Raw genomic sequence first — 18,968 nt, forward strand, 5'->3', positions numbered from 1 at the left:
CCTGTGACTCACAGCCCCCTGAGAATGCCTCAGAGTCCCGCCTGCAACACCCGCTTCCACCCTCCCAGCGTCTGAATCCTCCCCCCTCCTCCCGCCCCATAAGGTCCTCTGTCTTCCTGGGAATGGTCTCATTTCCTGGCTGGCCTGGGAGTCTGGGAGGTCGGCAGGTACTCCTCCTCAGTCATGCTCCCCACCCCACACAGCCAGCACCTTCCCCTGCCTCCACGTCTCCAGTTAGTTCCAGCAGAGAGCGCTAGGCACCAGTTCCCTGGGGAAGACAAAGGCGGTTCCCAGCAGACTTCCACTCATTCCTTAAACATGTCCTGAGCCCTCCTCTGCCCAGCCCGAATCCAGCCCTCCATGCTGCCCTCTTGTTTATCTGCACAACAACTCACCAAGTGGGCAAATGAGAAACAGACACGAAAAGGTTAAGGGACTTGCCCACAGTCACACAGCTCACAAAGTCAGAACAGGGATTCGAGCTCAGGCCTCTCCCTCCTAGGGCTATGTGCATAATCTGGGCCAACATTCAGACCCTTTGGGCATTGGGCTTTAATCTCTCCTGGCTCACACCACTGCCTCCAGTCCTCCTCCTATTTTCTCTGGCTCCCCATGAGAAACAGGATCCAGACAGGATCTTTGGAAAGGCCAAAGAGAGTGTCGTATGTTCCCCGAATGAGGCACCTGGTTCAGGCTTCAGAACTGACAGCTTGGGGCCATCTCCCTTGGGCAAAGTGAGACTTGTCCTCCAGGGGCATAGGTGCTACAGCAGCTACACACTGGGCTTGGCCTAGGGTCCCCAGGAAGGATGCGAATGCTCATCAGAGCTCTTTGGGGACTTGGGGTCCAGCACCCTGTCTGATCCTCTGCCTGGCTCAATCCTCACCCAGAGGGGAGAGCCCATACCCTCCAAGGCAGCTCGTCCACTCCATGTTAGAAAGTTCTTCCTTCAGCTGCCCTGAAACCCATTACCCTATCCCCATCCCCACCCCAGCCCCTGCACACATAGACCCAGACCTCCACGGGTAGAGAACCCCAGCTATTCCATAATAACAACTATGCAGAGCCAGGCTGACCCAAGTCTGGATTTAGCTAATCCTTTGAGGATCAATTCCTCTCACTGACAAGGAAGTGGAAGCACAGACAGTTTTAGTGACCAGCCCAAGTTCATACAGCAGGTGGGTAAGGAGCTGGGACTTGGACCCAGATGTGTCCCCTCCCAGCCCCCATCTCCGACCACATTGCCTCTCCTTGAAGCTCAGGCTGAGTCAACACTGCAGGGGGCTCTGGGTGCCCGATGCTGTCGCCCGCCCCTCAGGACTCTCAGAGATGCACCTGAGGCCCCCCAGGATGCTGAGCGGCAAGCTCCTGTGGCCTGATGGCCTCCTGCCCACGCACCCCCAGCCCATTTCAGGCACTCAGACCCCTGAATTTTCTCCCACACGCAGAGCCTGGTCTCCCAGAGACCCTCACTCAGAATGCTCAATACCCAAGAGAATTGTCCTCCAGGTACCAAAGAGGGTCCTGATGCCCTAGCCCTGTTAGCATAAGTGAGCCCCGCCTGTTGGCTGGGCAGGGGACACAGTGCCTGGCATTGGTGCTCACAGACCCTCCCTGCTCCCCCCATCCCAGCCTACCCCATGCTATGAAGCCTTAAACCCTCCAAAGGGCCCAGAAGCTGCCTGACAAAGGAAAGGGCTGAGCCCCAGGGCTGGGGGACCTCTTACTTGATCTCCGTCTGGCCCCCTGCCTTCCGGGCGATCTGCACCAGCTCCTTCCCGTACCGCTCCTCCGCTTGGGCCCTGCAAGAACCAAGTGTAGACGCTAACTCTCCCAGTTCTGCTGGCTGCGGGGCCCTAAAACCTCTGCAGCAGAACCTGAGCTTCCAACCATTCGGCCTTCCGGAGCAGGCATCACCCTGCAGGCTGAACCTTGCAAAAGGTAAGCCCCTAGCCACATCTCTAAATAAATGTTGGCCAAATACAGGGACATTTGAAGGAACATCAAATTATTTGCCCACTTAGGGCCCCCCCAAACTTGGGGAAGTCTAGGTCTGGAAAAAAAAAGGAGAGTGGGACCCCTGAATTTTTGGAGCCAGGGTGCTTTGACAGCAGCTTGGCTGAGTGAGTAAGGGAGCTTGTCTACTTCCTGAGGTGCTGGTGGGTTCATTTAACAAAACCCAACACCCTTTCATGATAAAGGAGTCCCTGAGTGGTGCAAAAGGTTAACTGAAAAGCTGCAGGTTCAAGTCCACCCAGAAACACCTCAGAAGAAAGGCCTGATGATTTACTTTCTGAAAACCCAGCCACGGAAAACACTGTGGAGGACAGTCCTACTCGGATACACATGGGGTCACCAGGAGTCAGAGCCACGGAAAACACTGTGGAGGACAGTTCTACTCGGATGCACATGGGGTCACCAGGAGTCAGAGCCACGGAAAACACTGTGGAGGACAGTTCTACTCGGATACACATGGGGTCACCAGGAGTCAGAGTCAATGGCAACTGTTTTTTTTTTTTTCCGTGATAAAAAAAAACACTCAGAAAACTAAGAATAGAAGGCCCACTCATCAACATGCTAAAGGGGTTTCATAAAAAATCCACAGCTAACATCATACTCAGTGGAGAAAGACAGAGCGTTCCCCCTAAGACCAGAAATAATACAAGGGTGCCTGCTCTCACCACTGCTGTTTAGCATTGTACTGGAAGTTATAGCCACAGCAGTTAGGCAAGAAAAAGAAATAAATGACATCTAAAACACAAAGGAAGAAGTAAAACTCTCTCTCTTTGCAGGCGACATGATCCTTTATATGGAAAACCACAAAGAATCCACAAGAAAGCCACTGGAGCTAATAAGTGAATTCAGCAAAGGTGCAAGAATGAGGTCATCACACAGAAACCAGTCGGGTTTCTACATACCAGCAGTGAGGCCTCCCTCCTGCCGGAGCAGCCCGAGCTCGAGGCTCACCTCTGCCGTAGAAGGTCCTCCACGTCCTTGCACATCTTCCTGCCGTCCAGCAGCCTCTGCAGCAGCACCTCGTAGCCCACGTGGGCCACAAAGTCCCTGCACTGCAACACAAGGCAGAGGGACAGGTGAGTGCCACGGGCCAGCCAGTGCAGGGCAGGGTGGGCCACAAAGTCCCTGCACTGCAACACAAGGCAGAGGGACAGGTGAGTGCCACGGGCCAGCCAGTGCAGGGCAGGGTGGGCCACAAAGTCCCTGCACTGCAACACAAGGCAGAGGGACAGGTGAGTGCCACGGGCCAGCCAGTGCAGGGCAGGGTGGGCCACAAAGTCCCTGCACTGCAACACAAGGCAGAGGGACAGGTGAGTGCCACGGGCCGGCCAGTGCAGGGCAGGGTGGGCCACAAAGTCCCTGCACTGCAACACAAGGCAGAGGGACAGGTGAGTGCCACGGGCCGGCCAGTGCAGGGCAGGGTGGGCCACAAAGTCCCTGCACTGCAACACAAGGCAGAGGGACAGGTGAGTGCCACGGGCCGGCCAGTGCAGGGCAGGGTGGGCCACAAAGTCCCTGCACTGCAACGTAAGGCAGAGGGACAGGTGAGTGCCACGGGCCAGCCAGTGCAGGGCAGGGTGGGCCACAAAGTCCCTGCACTGCAACACAAGGCAGAGGGACAGGTGAGTGCCACGGGCCGGCCAGTGCAGGGCAGGGTGGGCCACGAAGTCCCTGCACTGCAACACAAGGCAGAGGGACAGGTGAGTGCCACGGGCCGGCCAGTGCAGGGCAGGGTGGGCCACAAAGTCCCTGCACTGCAACGTAAGGCAGAGGGACAGGTGAGTGCCACGGGCCAGCCAGTGCAGGGCAGGGTGGGCCACAAAGTCCCTGCACTGCAACACAAGGCAGAGGGACAAGTGAGTGCCACGGGCCGGCCAGTGCAGGGCAGGGTGGGCCACAAAGTCCCTGCACTGCAACGTAAGGCAGAGGGACAGGTGAGTGCCACGGGCCAGCCAGTGCAGGGCAGGGTGGGCCACAAAGTCCCTGCACTGCAACGTAAGGCAGAGGGACAGGTGAGTGCCACGGGCCAGCCAGTGCAGGGCAGGGTGGGCCACAAAGTCCCTGCACTGCAACACAAGGCAGAGGGACAGGTGAGTGCCACGGGCCAGCCAGTGCAGGGCAGGGTGGGCCACAAAGTCCCTGCACTGCAACGTAAGGCAGAGGGACAGGTGAGTGCCACGGGCCGGCCAGTGCAGGGCAGGGTGGGCCACAAAGTCCCTGCACTGCAACACAAGGCAGAGGGACAGGTGAGTGCCACGGGCCAGCCAGTGCAGGGCAGGGTGGGCCACAAAGTCCCTGCACTGCAACACAAGGCAGAGGGACAGGTGAGTGCCACGGGCCGGCCAGTGCAGGGCAGGGTGGCAGGACCGAGCACAGCCCAGTAAGGACTCCTCTGAGTCTCTCTCCTGTCCCTGGGGCCCAGCCTCCCCGTCTGCCTCCATCTCCCCCGTTCAAGGTCAAGCCCTCGGGTCTCAGGACCTGGGTTCACACAGGCGGGCAGTTTGTGTGTTTGTGCACGAAACATGCGTAAGTGAGCCCTGACTACTGGCTGGGCAGGGGGACAGCGCCCGGCATTGGAGCTCACAGCCCAGCACACTTCAACTCAAACACAGACGGCCAAGAGAAGGAAGGGCTCACCACCAAAGATCTGTGATAACAGCCAGCACCAAAGTATACTTGTCTGGCACTGCTCCCATCACCCTCCCAAACACCCTATCATCTCAACTAAGTGAAGAAACTGAGGCATGGGAGGTGAAGTGTGACCTTGCCCGGGGTCACACTGCTTAAAAATGGCAGGCCTGGCATTGAAACAGGCAATCTGGCCCCAGTCCATGGTCTTCACTGTGACACTATACAGCCTCTGTAATGACAATAGAATGTAGCAGAGCCTGAGGTGGTCTTCTCACACCAACCCTGAGAGGTGGACATTGAGGGTGGCTTCAGTCAGGACCTGGGCACACCCTGGGCCGCCTAGTTAAGAGGCAGACTGAGAAGGGGGGTCTGAGAGGGGTGCTCTGCCAGGCAAAGGAAACCCGGAGCCTGCCCTGAGACTTGGCATCTACTCTCTGTCTTTAGTTCCCCACAGACCCTAAAGAGCCACAGAGACTAGGGATGGAAACCCTGACAGCATGCACCACAGCCCCACTCACAGAGCTCAGAGAATCAGTGGGGCTCCCCAAGGTCACACACACTTGGGGGAGACAGCTTTGAACCTGTCTCAAAGGCAAAAGCTGCTACCCCTGCCCCTGCCCCAGGCCCTTCCTGCCCGCAGGTGCAGTGCTATGTGGGTCTGGGGGTTGGTGTGGGGAATCAAAATCAAGGAAATCTTCCTGCAGGAAGAGGCATTTGAGCCAGGTCCTGGGAAGAGAAGGTATTGTTCTTCAAGGTCTAAGGAGACTCAAACAGGGTAGGGAAGGACAGACACAGCACAAATGGCCCCAAGTGGCCCCATGCTCAGCAAACTCCAAATAGTAGAATCCCCAGGCTGACAGGATGCTTAAGACTCCAAGCTCATACCCTCCTTGATAAGTATCCCTAGAAATTCCTGAGGAGGGCTTGGCCCAGGCTCTGCTGCCTGCAGAGTGACAAGCAGGGTGTCTGGGTCCTAGCTGGCCATCCAGGGCTCCAACAGGCCCATCCTGGGGCAAGCATCGGCCCCAATGTTCAGGACTGGTGCTGCTGGGCCAGGCTTCCCTTTCTGTGGTTCTTGTGTGCAGCCACTTGCCCGCTAACCAGCAGCAGACCCCAGCTTCCTGCCGCCTCGGCCTTTGCCCTCCCCACCCCCAGGTCAGAAGCTGTGAGGCAGCATCTTGTCCAGTGCCCCAGTCCTAGGAGGAAATTGCAGCACAGAGAGGGGAAGGCCTGCCTCAGGCACACGGGGCAGAGTCAGGACAGGAATCTGGACGCACAGGGGACCTGTTATCCATGATGCCTTTGGGGAAGATGGGAGAGCTTGGAGCAGGGAACAGGCTGGAGGGCAGCCTGAAGCAGGATGCTCCACATTCCCGCCCGGCCCCACGCCCAGCCCCAGACCCGTAGGGAGAGAACGAAAGCAAAACCAAACCTACACTGGCCATTCTTGAGGAGGCCTGGTCCTCAGGAGCTCGCGTCCCCAGAGCGCTGGAGGCTGAGTCCTGCCCAGCCCCTGCTTAGACCTAAGCAGTGCTGGGAGGGGCTGCAGCTGAGTGAGCCACAGTCACAAGTGACCTGGCTGTTCCGAGGAAGTGCCTGACTTCCTAGGGGCTGCTCACAAAGCCTCCCTGCACCCCCTCCCCCAGCCTGCATCCTCCCCTTTCCCCTACCAGGTCACCTCCTTAAGGGCATGGGTTCTGACTCATTGCTCAGAGCTGGGCAAAGTCAAGGGGCTCGATATGCTGTTGAGGAAATGAGGGAGGGAGGGAAGGAAGGGATGAACCAACCACTCAATCAATTAATCAGTCCCACAGGTCCACCACTTAAGGCCCAGCACCAGAGTTGCTCCCTCCAGGGGACTGTCTTAGCCTTCCCATCCAGCACCCACCAGCTCCATCTAGGTTCCCAGGTTCCCCTGTTGGTCCTCCTCTTTGGGGGGCTCTGACTGACATTTCCATGGCTGGGCCCCTCACCTCCTCCTGTCTACTTTCAGCCTCTGTCACCTGAAACTCATGTGTGGCCCTGCCCTTTGTGAAACCACCATTTATGGAGTCCACCAGCTACCCTGCACCAGAGCATCACAGTCGTCACCTCACTGAGTCTTCACAGGGAAGAAAAGGTTGGTGATGAGGAGGCACAAAGAGGGGAAGTGAGCGCCCAAGGTCACACAACTGGTAAGGGGCAGAATTTGGATTTGAACCCAGGTTGACCTGTCCCCAAAACCACAGGTCTAAATGCCTTTTCAACATGCTTCACAAGTACAATTCAATGGTATTGTGTTCATCATGTTGTACAACCATCACCATTATCTGTTTCCAGATTTTTCTATCACCTTTAACAGAAGTTCAATGTCCCCTAAGCAATGAATCTCCCACCTGTCCGCCACCCCCCTCCCCAGCCCACTCCTGGTAACCACTAATAAGCTTCGGTCTGTGTACAGTCATCTATTCCAGATATTTCATTAAGTGGGATCATACAATTCTGTCCTTTTGTGACTGATTTATTTTACTCAGCATGATGTTTTCAAGGTTCATCTATGTTGTAGCATGTATCCAGAGCTCATTCCTTTTCATGTCTAAATAATATTTCATTGTATGGATATACCACATTTTGTTTATCCATTTGTCTATTGATGAACATTTAGGTCGTTCTCACCTTTTGGCTATTGTGGATAATACTACAGTGAACGCTGACGTACAAATGTCTGTTTGCATTCTTGATTTCAATTCTTTTGGGCACATACCTAGGAGTGGAATTGCTGGATCAAATAGTAACTCTACATTTTTAACTTTTTGAGGAGTTACCAGACTGTTTTCCACAGTAGCTGTATCATTTTACAATCCCACCAGCAATGGATGAAGGTTCAAATAATGGTTTTTAAAAAGTAATTTTTGAAGATGATTAAAATTCTCTCCACCTCAAATCAGAACTATATTTCGGGTGATACTTGAGTTACCGTGGATTCAGATGCCAGCTCTGGGTCAGACTTACTGCTTCCCTAGAGCAGGGTCATTCTGGACCCTGCACACAGCCAGAAGGCACACCCAGCCATGGGACATGCACCCTGGAGTGGGAGTTCCAGGCAGCGAGCAGATGTAGCCCCTTCCTCTGGGAGGCCCACTCAAGCCAGATGTGGGACCACAGGCCCAAGCCTGGGCCCCAAGTCCTGCCCTTGATATGCTGTGCAGCAACCCTGGGCCTCCCCTTTCCCACTGCGGGGCTGGATCCAGGCCTCTGGCTGCCCCCCAGGGGCCCATGAGGAGGTGCTCAGGAGAGAGCTGGGCAGGAGGAAATACATTCCTATTTCAGCCTCAGAGCAGCACAGAGAAGGGGGCCCTGCTTTACCTGGGACAGCCTGCCCGCTTCCTTCCGTAGGTGTGAGACATTGCCCAGGCCTACGAGGTGGCCTGGCCCACCATGGCCCTACTACTTGGGTACAGAAGCAGCCTTTGTACCCACTGCCACTTCCTCCTTTTTCTGCTCGTATCACTCTCAGTGGCTGCGAGGCTAGGCCACAGAGACCAGGCCCCAAGCAAGCCACTTCCCTTCCTGGGACCTGGTTTCCTCACCAGGGAAGCGGGGGCAGGAGCCTGACCTCTCTCCTGGCCCTGACAGCCCATCTCCTCCAGGGCCAGCCCCATCAGGGCCTGCCCAGTCAGAGGGCTCCCAGGCCCTGTTTGAGAAACTTGAAAGAGTTTGGCCTGGACAGGTCATATAGCTGTTCTGAGTCTCCACTTCACTCCCTGTAAAAATGGGCCTAATAGCTCCCACCACGTAGGGCTGATCTGAGAAGAAATGAAAAAGTGTGCACAGGAGAGAATAGCTAACGGGAGGTCAGTGCTTACCCTGAGGCAGGTACTGGGCTAAGAATTACTGCCTCCATTTTATAGATGGAGAAATGGAGCTCAGAGAGGTTATCTAACCTATCCAGGGACCCATAGGGCAACGCTGGGATTTGAACCTCAGTCTCCCAGGCCAACATCTTGGTTCTTAGCCCCCCATTACCATCTCTTTGTAAAGCACCAAATTCAGGGCCAAGCACCCACTGGGTGTTCAGTAAGTGGTAGCTTTCCATGCCCTACTCCCCTCCCTACCTGGCCCCCCCCCCCCCACCTGACAGACTCTTCCTTCAGCTGTGGTCAGACTGGAAAAAACCACTCCCTGTCCCCCAAATGTCACTGGAGGCCCAGAGTGTATACATAGCATATCAAGGGCTGGGACTTGGGCATACGGTCTCACATTTAAAGGCAGCAGAATCAGTTTTCTAATGCTCCCTTATGTGGAATTCCAGAATATAAAGCACTACATCAGGGGATTTCTGAGAAACTTGGGACAGAGAGAGGTTTTATCGTAGATCCCATCTGCCAGGAATCAGCTGGGCAGCCTTGGTAAAATCTCTTGTCCTCTCTGGGCCTTCCAGACTGTGAAATGGGCACAGGAGAGCAAGTGACCTGCCATTGCCCTGCCAGCAGCGAGGCCCTCTATACCTCAGGAATTCAGCCTGGGAGGTGAGAGGGAAGCACACGGGGGCTGCAGCCACAGCCTCAGAGGGCTGAGTGTGACTCTCAAGGTGGTGTCTGTGGTGTGATGGATTGCTTTTATATGCCCTTTCTCGCCATGGTTTTCTAACTGCCACCAAGTGACTGGGTGAGACTATGCAACTGTGGTGCTTGTGGCCCACCAATGGGATTGGATTGCTCACTAAGAATGCAAATAAGGTGCATGGCACCTTTGTGGGGGTGGGGGTCGTGCAAATAAGGTATATGGAACTCTAACCAGGGGATTCGTCAGTTTTGCCACTCACTATCCTTAAAGGGAGACATGGGAAGAGGGAGAGAGAGAGAGGAGCTGTAACTCAAAAGACAATGACAGACAGCAGCACCACATGGCTGCAGTGGGGCTTGCCAACCCACAGAGCTAAGAGGTATAACACTTGCCCAAGAAGGCCCCAAGCAGGGCCCAAATGCAGGGGCCTCCAGCAGGGCCTGGTGGCAAGGGTGAGAAGAGGCTGTCCCGATCAAGGAACTGCACCCTGAGTTGCTCCTGTTACTTCCAAGTTGATCCCCATCCCAAGTTGTACCCTGTTACTTGCCTGATAAACCACTTAATCTAAATATGGTTCACGAGTCCTGTGAGACGCTGCAGCGAATTACTGAACCCAAAGACGGGAGGGAGAGTACTGAGGGGTGGGGGAGTAGTTGGTGTTAGAGATGATAGAGTGGCTCGGCGGTCTGGGAAAGTTGGACGTTTGGGACATCTTTAACCTCTGCTCCATAGAAACCAGCTTCGTGCTGATTCTGATAAAAGAAAGTATTAATTTATTGTCCTTCCTCCTTGGCCCAGGTCTGCCAGCTCCAGATAGCCCACCTCAAACAAGGTGTGTCTGAGCAGCCTGGATGAGCTAAGGAACAACATCATTCCTTTCCACATCCGCACACTGTGTGCACGTGTGTGGTGTTTACACTTGTCTGTTACCCACAGGCAAATCCGAGCAGAAGGGAGCCACCAGGAACCCACCAAGATGTGACAAGCAGAGCTTATGGGGAAGGCACATTCTGCTCCCTCCACCTGCCACAGCCTGGAGATTTCTAGTTTGTTTCTGGAAAAAAGCATAAGTAGGATGTGACTCCTTTGAGGATCTACCAGTCTTCAATGCCACCAGCCACTAAGCTAACTCATGTTCTTGGGGTAAGTTTCAGATTAGTCCTGCCATTGACCAAAGCTTACTTTTCCCTCTAAGACCAACCCCTCCTGCAAGGTGAAAGAGATGAGAAAAATGCCATTTTCGCCCGAGAGCCCATAGGAAAAAGTTGGGAAGACACTCTTGGCTCTTGTGGGCTGGTAAATTGTTATACTTATTTGCAAGTCTTGTTTAAATGCAACCTGATAGGAGATGGAAGAGATTCTGAAGAGGTAGCCTGAGGCCAGAAACCCAAACGTTGTGGGGAGACAGGTGTGCCCAGATACTGCTAGTAGGAGTAAACACTGAATACAGTCCTTTTGAAGGGCAGTCCAGAAATCTGTCTGCACACTGAAAATATATTCACCTGATGACGCAGCAATCCTACCTACAGGATTCTCTCCTACAAGTGTGCTCTCACAAGTGCACAAAAATAATGACGCAAACTAACCTAAAGGTTGGTGGTTCAAACCCACCTAGTGGCACCGCAAAAGAAAGACAAGAATGAAAACTCCTTGTAATCATGGAAAACAGGAAAGAACCCAAATATTTATCGGTAAGGAAATTGTCAAATAAGTTATCATATTTCCGTACCACAGGACATTTTGCAGACAATTAAAGGGATGATGTCCAGGATATATTGTTGAACAAAAAAAGCAATTTTGGGGACAATATGTATAGAATGATCTTGTTTTTATAAAGTATTACAAAGCAAACAATGTAGAGCATATACCATAGCATGGAAAAAGGGCTGGAAGGTCATACCCCAAGCTGTCACCAGCATGTGCCTCTCACCAAGGCCTGGAGCTAGGTGACAATTTTTATGTCATGTACTTCTTGTCTGTCTAGCTAAAGTTCTGTTAGTTCTGGTGATCCTTTCAAAGAATCAGCTTTTGGTCTCAGTGATTTTCTCTATTGTTTTTCAGTTTTTTATTTTACTTCTTTCTGCTCACATCTTAATTATTTTCTTCCTTCTGCTAGTTATGGGTTTAGTCTGCTTTTCTTTTTCTAGTCTTCTAAAGTGGATGGTAAGCTTTAATTTGAGATCTTTTTAAATGCTGGCATTTATACCTATAAATTTCCCTCTGAGCACTGCTTTTGCTGCATCCCATAATTTTGATATGTTGTGTTTTCCTTTTCATTCATCTCAAAGTATTTTTTAATTTCCCTTGTGATTTTTTTCTTTGACCTATTGGTTATTCAGGAGTATGCTGCTTGATTTCTACATATTTTTGAATTTTCCAAATTTCCTGCCGTTTTGATTTTTAATTTCATTCCATTGTGGTCAGAAAACATACTTTGTGTTATTTCAGTTCTTTTAAATTTATTGAGACTTGTTTCGTGGTCTGCCATATGGTCTATCCTGAAGAATGTTCTATGTGCACTTGATAAGAATGTGTATTCTGCTGTTGTTGGGTGGAGTGTCCTGTAGATGTCTGTTAGGTCTAGTTGGTTTATAGTGTCAGTCAAGTCTTGTATTTCCTTGCTGGTCTTCTCTGCCGAGTTGTTTTATTCATTATTGAAAATGGGGTATTGAAATCTCCAACTATTATTGTTGAATTGTCTATTTCTTCCTTCAATTCTGTCAGTTTTTGCTTCAGGTATTTGGTGCTGTGTTGTTAGGTACCTATATGTTTATAATTGTTATATCTTCTTCACGTATTGACCCTTTAATCATCATAAAATGTCCTTCTTTGTCTTTAGTAACATTTTGTCTTAAAGTCCATTTTGTCTGATATTAGTATAACTACTCCAGCTCTCTTTTGGTTACTTTGGTTACTATATCTTTTTATATCCTTTTATTTTCAACCTATTTGTGTCTTGGGTTTTAAAGCAAGTCTCTTGTAGACAACATATAGTTAGATCATTTGCTTTCATATATATATATAAAACTATATGTTGTCTGGTAGGGTTGCTATGAGTCAGAATTGACTCAACAGCAGTGGGTTTGGTTTTTTGGCTTTCTGTGGATATATATACACATATGGAAACCCTGGTGGCATAGTAGTTAAGAGCTACAACTGCTAACCAAAAGGTCAGCAGTTTGAATCCACCAGGCACTCCTTGGAAACACTGTGGGACAATTCTACTCTGTCCTATAGGGTCATTATGAATCGGAATCAGCTCGATGGCAAAGGGTTTGGTGTTTTTTTGTTAGTTTGTTTTATATATATATATGTATATATATACATCCTGCCAATATTTGCCTTTTAACTGGAGAGTTTAATCTGTTTACATTAACATAATTACTGATAAAGATTTATGTCTTCCATTTGTTTTCTATATGTCTTATGTCTTTTTTTGTTCCTTAATTCCTCCAGTACTGCCTTCTTTTGTGTTAAATAGATGTTTTCTAGCATGTCATTTTAATTCTCTCATCATTTCTCTTACTATATATTTTCGAGTTATTTTCTTAGTGCTTTCCCTGGGAATTACCATTAACATATTAATTTATACAAACCAGTCTGATTAATACCAACTTAATACCAATATTACATGAAAACTTTGTTCCTACAAAGCTCCCTTCCCCTTTCTCCTTTATGCTGTTATTGTCACAAATTACATCTTTATGCGTTGTGTGCCCATCAACATATATTTATAATTATTGCTTTATACAGATGTCTTTTAATGTCATACACTTCTGTGTTGTTTTGAGTTTGTCATCACCATCATGTATGACAGGTTCATGATTTAATGCCTATGGAGCTAGATATGTTTCTGGATTTTTCAGATTTTAGAATGTTTGTACAGAACCGTTGCTGTGTTTTATGGAACACCCACATCGGGGTCTGGAGAAGCCCTGATAATCAAATATAGTCATATTTCTGCAGTAAAACCTATGGATAGTCACCACAAGTAGAGTAAATAAAGGCTGGAACTAGATTCATGTTAGTTCAGGTCAAGTTTTACTGCCAAGAAAGTATTAGTGGCAAACTTACCTAAAAAACTTCCTGGTTTTTTTGGATTTTAAAATTGTTGAACTGAGAAACATTTAAAGTAAAAATAATATATAAAGGAAGTGTGATTAAACTTTTAAAAAATCTTCTGTATGTTGTTTCTCCTTTCTCCAACACCTCACCAAGTTCTCCCATCATAATGAGGCTCATCTCCACCTTACTGGTTAGCAAATTGAGGAAGGTACAGAGCAAACACTCAGGTACGACTTGGCTGGATGAATGAGTGAATGAATGAATGAACGACCGGAGACTTCGGTAAGCAAGTCAGTTGCTTGTCTGGAGCATCCTGGGAAGAGAGGTGGGTATGGAGAGCGTCCCAAGCCAAGACGCTTGAAGAACCTTTCAGGAATATTCTCTCACCTGCAGATCTCTGTGGGGTTGTGGGGAGCAGAGGGAGTGTTTGTAGTCAGCATTCCTAGAGTCCCAAGCCAGGACTCACAGGGACAAAGACAGGGATGCCAACTTCAGCTTAATACCAGGAAGGGCTTCCCAAGAACCAGAGTGGTACCAAACATGGGATGCAGGGTAAACTGCCTCTATAGGTGGATAGCGCCCCATCACTAGCAGTCTGTAAGCAGGACCCAAGCCTCAGATGATACGTTGAACTAGGTCTTTGTGTCTAGAACCCCCCTGACCCAAGGATCCGAGGGGTCCATGTGTAAGCAGATAAATGTGGGGTGATTTACAGCTGTTCTGAGATGGCCCAAGATAGGTGTCAGAGGAAAGACCCAAGAAGGTAAAGATAGATATATTTTTTAAAGAACAAAAGCACATAGAGTGTGGTTAGATGAGATACTCTAACCACACTCTGACAGGAGCTTGATTAGAAATGTTTCCAGAGTGCCCCATCTCTCCATCAAGCCCCAGTCTGACAGCTTCAAGGACTCCCAGTGCTGTCCCTTCTTCCTCCTTCCCCAGGTCTCACAGGGCCCCTCACCCAGGCAGCCTAGCAGCTGAGCAGCTGGGGCCTGAGATGTCTGGGCCCCTGGGCCTGGGTCCTGTGGCTGATGTCTCACCCTGCTGCCTCCCAGGGGCCCATTAGAGTGCTGGGAGTGGCAGGTGCTCCCAGGATCCCACTAAGAGGAGGCAGCATCATAAGCGTTTGAAGAAGATCTGCTATGCCTGCCTGGTGCTGTGCCCTGAGCTTAGCTGTCTTATCTCCAGTTATACTGACCCCAAGGTGGCTATAGTTTGCTCTCAGGAGGATGAGCAACGCGAGGATAACAGAGGTTATGCAACTTGTCCAAGCTCAAACAGCAACTGCACAGCTGACCCAGGCTTTTGACCAAGGTCTGTCTGAAAGCTTTGTTCATCTCAATTATCTGGAAGGAAAAGTCCCCATTACTAGGCCTCCACTCCCCACATGAAGTCTGACCCACTTCTCCTCTGGCTCTCTCAAGTCTTAAAGGCCCAACTCAGTTCCCCACGTCTTCTTCCTTCTTTGTTATGAAACCAAAACGTGTAGAAATGTTAGAGAGGAGGCCCAGGAGTGTGGACGGAGCCCAGGGCCGGGCAGAGGCTGGGAGATGGGAATGAGCCCCTCAGGTTTAGGAGATTGGGAAGTCTGGTGCTGGGGCTGGGGCTGGAAGTTACTATACGGATTTGCAGCCCAATTTAAAGGCAGCAGGGAAAGAGGTGAGTGGAGATGGAGGAGATTCTGAAGAAGTAGCCTGAGACTAGAAGGAACAGAGCCTTGAGGCAGCCCAGTGCAAGAGGCGGGACCAGGGGCAGATTAACCAGTAAGCAAGGCACTCATGGGCTTACATGCGTTTACTTACTAATCTGTAGTGCACAATGTCACATGAGTTTCACTACATTTTTGATGTGGCGAAAAACAGGGGGAATTGTGCACTGCAGATTTGTAAGTAAGCACAAGTAAGCCTGTTCATGCCTTGCTTATTGAGTTATCTGTCCCTTGGGGAGAACTTCCTTCCCCAGGAGGTAATGGGGAACCAGAGCCAGGTTCCAAGTGCAGGGGAGGTTCCAAGTGGGGGTGCCTGGTGAAGTGCAGACAGGCACGAGACCAGCAGTTATACATTATCACCTCTAAGCCTCCTGGGAATCCCGTAAAGTCAGTACTATTACTGGCCCATGTTACAGATGAGGAACTGAGGCTCAACAAGGTTGGTGACTTTCCTTGTCACACAGCTCCTCTGTACGGCCCATCAAGCTGATTTGGCGGTCAGGGGCTCACTGGGATCTAGCAGTGGGTGGGGTAGGAGGCAGATGCCAGGGGCTGAGGATGAGGGCAGGTGGGGAAGGGGGCTAATGGGACGCAGGGAAGGGTCGAGGAAGGGAACTGAGGCGCCCTGGACTCTGAACCCTGGAGGAGACACTGACCCCTTCATCAGGCCAGGAGGGCCCCGTTCCCAGCCAGCCTCACAGGAAGGGCAGGTCCTGTTCTATCCATCCTCTGCCCACGACCAGCCCTGCACAGGGCCCCCAGCCTGTGAGTGACCAGCCAGGGCCGGGGGCAGAAGCCTGGGGACTCAGGGCCAGGCACCAATGGCCCAGACACTGGCCGAGCCACCTCCTCTAAGCAAGTCTAATCATCCCTGAGGCATCCTGAGGACCCTGCAATCCCCTCCCCTTATATCACTCCTCTCATAGCAAGGAATGCCTACACCTGCCAGGGTGTATGCTGCAGGGAACACTCGCCAGAGGAGGGGGTCTAGGCAGGGAGCACGGGAAGAGCTCAGGCATTGGGTTCTGGTTCTGGCCAGTTGCTCCCACCGCACACCGACTGTGTGATCTTGGGCAGGTTAGCCTCCTGACTACCAATACCTTCATCTGTAAAATGGAGATGAACATAGTACCCCTCTCCCAGGGGGCTCTGAGGACTGAATAAAATAGTATACGTAAGAGACTAGCAAAGGACATCTGGACACTTAATAAGTTCCCAGAAAATGGTGGCCATGGGGACTATTTCATAGTAACTGAAAGTAAACCAAGAAAGGAAATAAAACAGGAGAGCTGGGTTTGAATCCTAGCTGTGACCCTTATCTCAATCTTTGGGTCTCAGTGTTTTCACCTTTGAAGTGGGATGAACACTCGGACCCTACACCTTCACAGGCTGACTTGGGGTGTCCTGCCTTGAGGCTGTGAATTGCTTCAGGTGTGAAGACTGGCAGCCTCCCCAAGCTTGGAACTTGCTCAGGAGACAAAACTCAGCCCTGGAGCTGCCGGAGAGTTCCTGTGCCCATTGCCACACCCTTCTCCAAAGCCAGGGACAACCTCCTCCCACCCCGGCAGCCTCTGAAGAAGTCCCCTTGGCCTCCTCTGCCTTCCTCAGCACGCTCTGGGCCTCGGAACTGACCCTGGGCCCTGGGTAAGATGCCCTCCCACCCTGGGTGGTAGCTGGGCTCCTGAGGGCTCTAGGAGGAGAGGGACTGCATCTTTGAGGAGGTGCTCTCATATGGGGCCCCTTGCTCTTGCTGGGCAGTGAACATACACACATCTCCACGTCTCAGTTCTCCAAACCCAGAAGCAGATTTAATATTCCAAAGTTGTTATGGGTTGAATTGTGTCCCCTAGAAAGACAGGTTGAAATCCTAACCCCTGGTAACTGTGAATGTGACCGTATTTGGGAAATAGGGCCTTTTAAGATGTTATCGGAAACCCTGGCGGCATAGTGGTTAACTTCTACAGCTGCTAACCAAAGGGTCAGCAGTTCAAATCTGCCAGGCGCTCCTTGGAAACTTTATGGGGCAGTTCTACTCTGTCCTATAGGGTCCCTGTGAGTCAGAGTCGACTCAACGGCACTAGGTTTGGTTTTTTTTTTTTTTTTGGTTTAAGATGTTATCAGTTAAGATGAGGTCATACCAGAGTAGAGTGAGTCCTAATCTAATCATAATGGTGTCCTTGCAAAAGAGAAGAGGCACAGAAAAACAGCCCTGTGACAATGGAGTTACGATGCAGCTGCAAGCCAAGGAATGCCTGAGGCTACCAGAAGCTGAGGGAGACAAGAACGGATCTTCCCCTAGAGACTTTGGAGAGAACATGACCCTGAATTTGGACTCCTAACCTCCAGAACTGTGAGACAATACATTTCTGTTCTTATAAGCCATTCAATCTGTGGTACTTGGTTATGGCAGCCCTAAAGCTAATACAGATGCTTACAGACAAGAAAACGGAGCTCAGAATTAGGGCCTTGCCGGGCCACACCATGAGTGCAGTGGAATTGAAGCTGGAAGGTGGGTGGCTTCTCAAATCAGCATGTAAGACAAAGATGGTACCCTCCAAACAAAGTGTTCTATGAAGGAGCCTGGGAGACTGCTCTTCGAGCCCAGCACGGCCAGCTTTGCACCTTGCACAGGGCCATGCTGCGTGAAAACACACGCCTATAAATTGAGCAAGATGCCAGCCCCCTGGGCCCCAGGATGCTGGCGCTGCCTAAGGAAAGCTTGTCTAACTTTCTCTCCCAGCCTCTCACACCCACCCACGTGTTGGTAGGACTCAAACCAAGACTGTTGAACCCTGGGTGAAAGCTCCTTTCCTCTAGGATTGAGGGTTATCTGAGGATTCAGATGAGATCTGGCAGCCTCATGGTGGCTCCTATCCTGACCTGAGCCCTAGCCTCAGCCACTGGTCTTACCCTGACCCTGCCATCAGCCACAGCTGTTGCTTTAGTTCCAGGGTTAATTTCCAGCCTATTGTCCAGAGACAACTGCTCCAGACTCCTGTGCCAACCCCCTTGCCCACCACCCCGAGCCCTGCCTGCCTGAACTGTCTCCAGCTGACCTCCTGGGCCTTCCTGCCACCCACAGTCTGGGATCCCCATGCCTGGGAGAATAGGCCTAGAGCAGGTCCAGACAGAAGGGATGATGCCCAAGAGGGCCCCTTCTGCTTCAGCAGCTGTGGGCCAGGAGGTGGGGGCTGAAGTTCTCGTTTCAAGGGCTTCTCCAGTCCAAGCAGGTAGAGGCTACAGCAAGTGACAGTTCCCAGTGGGGCCTTCCCATGCTCCACTGAGGAAGTCCATGACCTGGGGCCTCCCCTCCTGTCCTTCTCAAAGAAGAGAGAGAGAGAGTTGGTGGGGCCTCAAGGAGACTCAGAAGTCAGGGGCCTGCCCAGGGGGCTAGAAGCTAGGCAGTCAGAGGAAGGAGCCCACCGCTCTTGCCAAGGCAGGGTATCTCTCTAACCGTGCCCAGGCTGGGGGAGTTGTGGAGGACACGATCATGAACTGGTGGCCAGTCCAGCCTGGGCAGCCTCAGAAAGGCCCAAACCTCAGTCCCTTACCTATAAAATGAGAACAATAAAAACGCAGCTACTTCCAGGTGAGAGTCAAATGAGGTCACGTAGATCGTAGAAGCCAAATGGTTGCTCATCATCACAACGGCAATTAATTCAGAAACAGCACGTTAGCCTGTACCAGTGATTCTCAACCCTGGCTACGTGTAGGAAACAAGGGGGAACATTATGAAAATACAGAAGATGTCCAGGGCCCACCTCAGAAATTTCGGGGGTAATTTATTTGGGGTGTGGCCTGGTCATTGGATTTTTTAGAACTTGAATCCTGCAAGCTCTGGCTCCCTGCTATGTTTTTGACATTGTTGCCAAACACTCTCCCCTTGGCTCACTCTGCCCCAGCCACACAGGCCTCCTTGTTCCTTGAACACGGAAAGCAGGCTCCTGCCTCAGCCCAGTGTACCTCCCCAACGTGAATCAGCTTTGCGTTTCCCTGTTTC

The 18,968-nt window shown here is 51.2% G+C and overlaps 1 protein-coding gene and 1 long non-coding RNA gene across 7 annotated transcripts in view; one reads left to right on the plus strand and one right to left on the minus strand.

The window, feature by feature from the left end:
• Window positions 1-18,968, minus strand: part of PSTPIP1 (proline-serine-threonine phosphatase interacting protein 1) — a 48,008-nt gene that overhangs the window by 19,113 nt on the left and 9,927 nt on the right. The window contains exons 2-3 of one of the 2 annotated variants that reach the window (XM_049905507.1): window positions 2,968-3,068; window positions 1,728-1,802 (exon numbers count right to left, since the gene is read on the minus strand). The exons of the other annotated variant lie outside the window; for it this stretch is intronic. Of the exons in view, the coding sequence (XP_049761464.1) occupies window positions 1,728-1,802; window positions 2,968-3,068 (176 nt within the window). The remainder of the gene's footprint in view (window positions 1-1,727; window positions 1,803-2,967; window positions 3,069-18,968) is intronic. 2 annotated transcript variants of the gene reach the window in all.
• LOC126087774 (uncharacterized) lies at window positions 3,322-4,254 on the plus strand. 5 transcript variants are annotated; one of them, XR_007519859.1, is made up of 3 exons: window positions 3,322-3,404; window positions 3,561-3,638; window positions 4,185-4,254. It is a non-coding gene; the product is annotated as an uncharacterized LOC126087774 (long non-coding RNA). The 5 variants fall into 5 exon arrangements; XR_007519862.1 differs by lacking the exon at window positions 3,561-3,638 and adding an exon at window positions 4,029-4,106; XR_007519857.1 differs by having other exon boundaries at window positions 3,394-3,482.

This window comes from Elephas maximus, chromosome 13 (genome assembly GCF_024166365.1).
Source record: "Elephas maximus indicus isolate mEleMax1 chromosome 13, mEleMax1 primary haplotype, whole genome shotgun sequence".
Lineage (NCBI taxonomy): Eukaryota > Metazoa > Chordata > Mammalia > Proboscidea > Elephantidae > Elephas > Elephas maximus.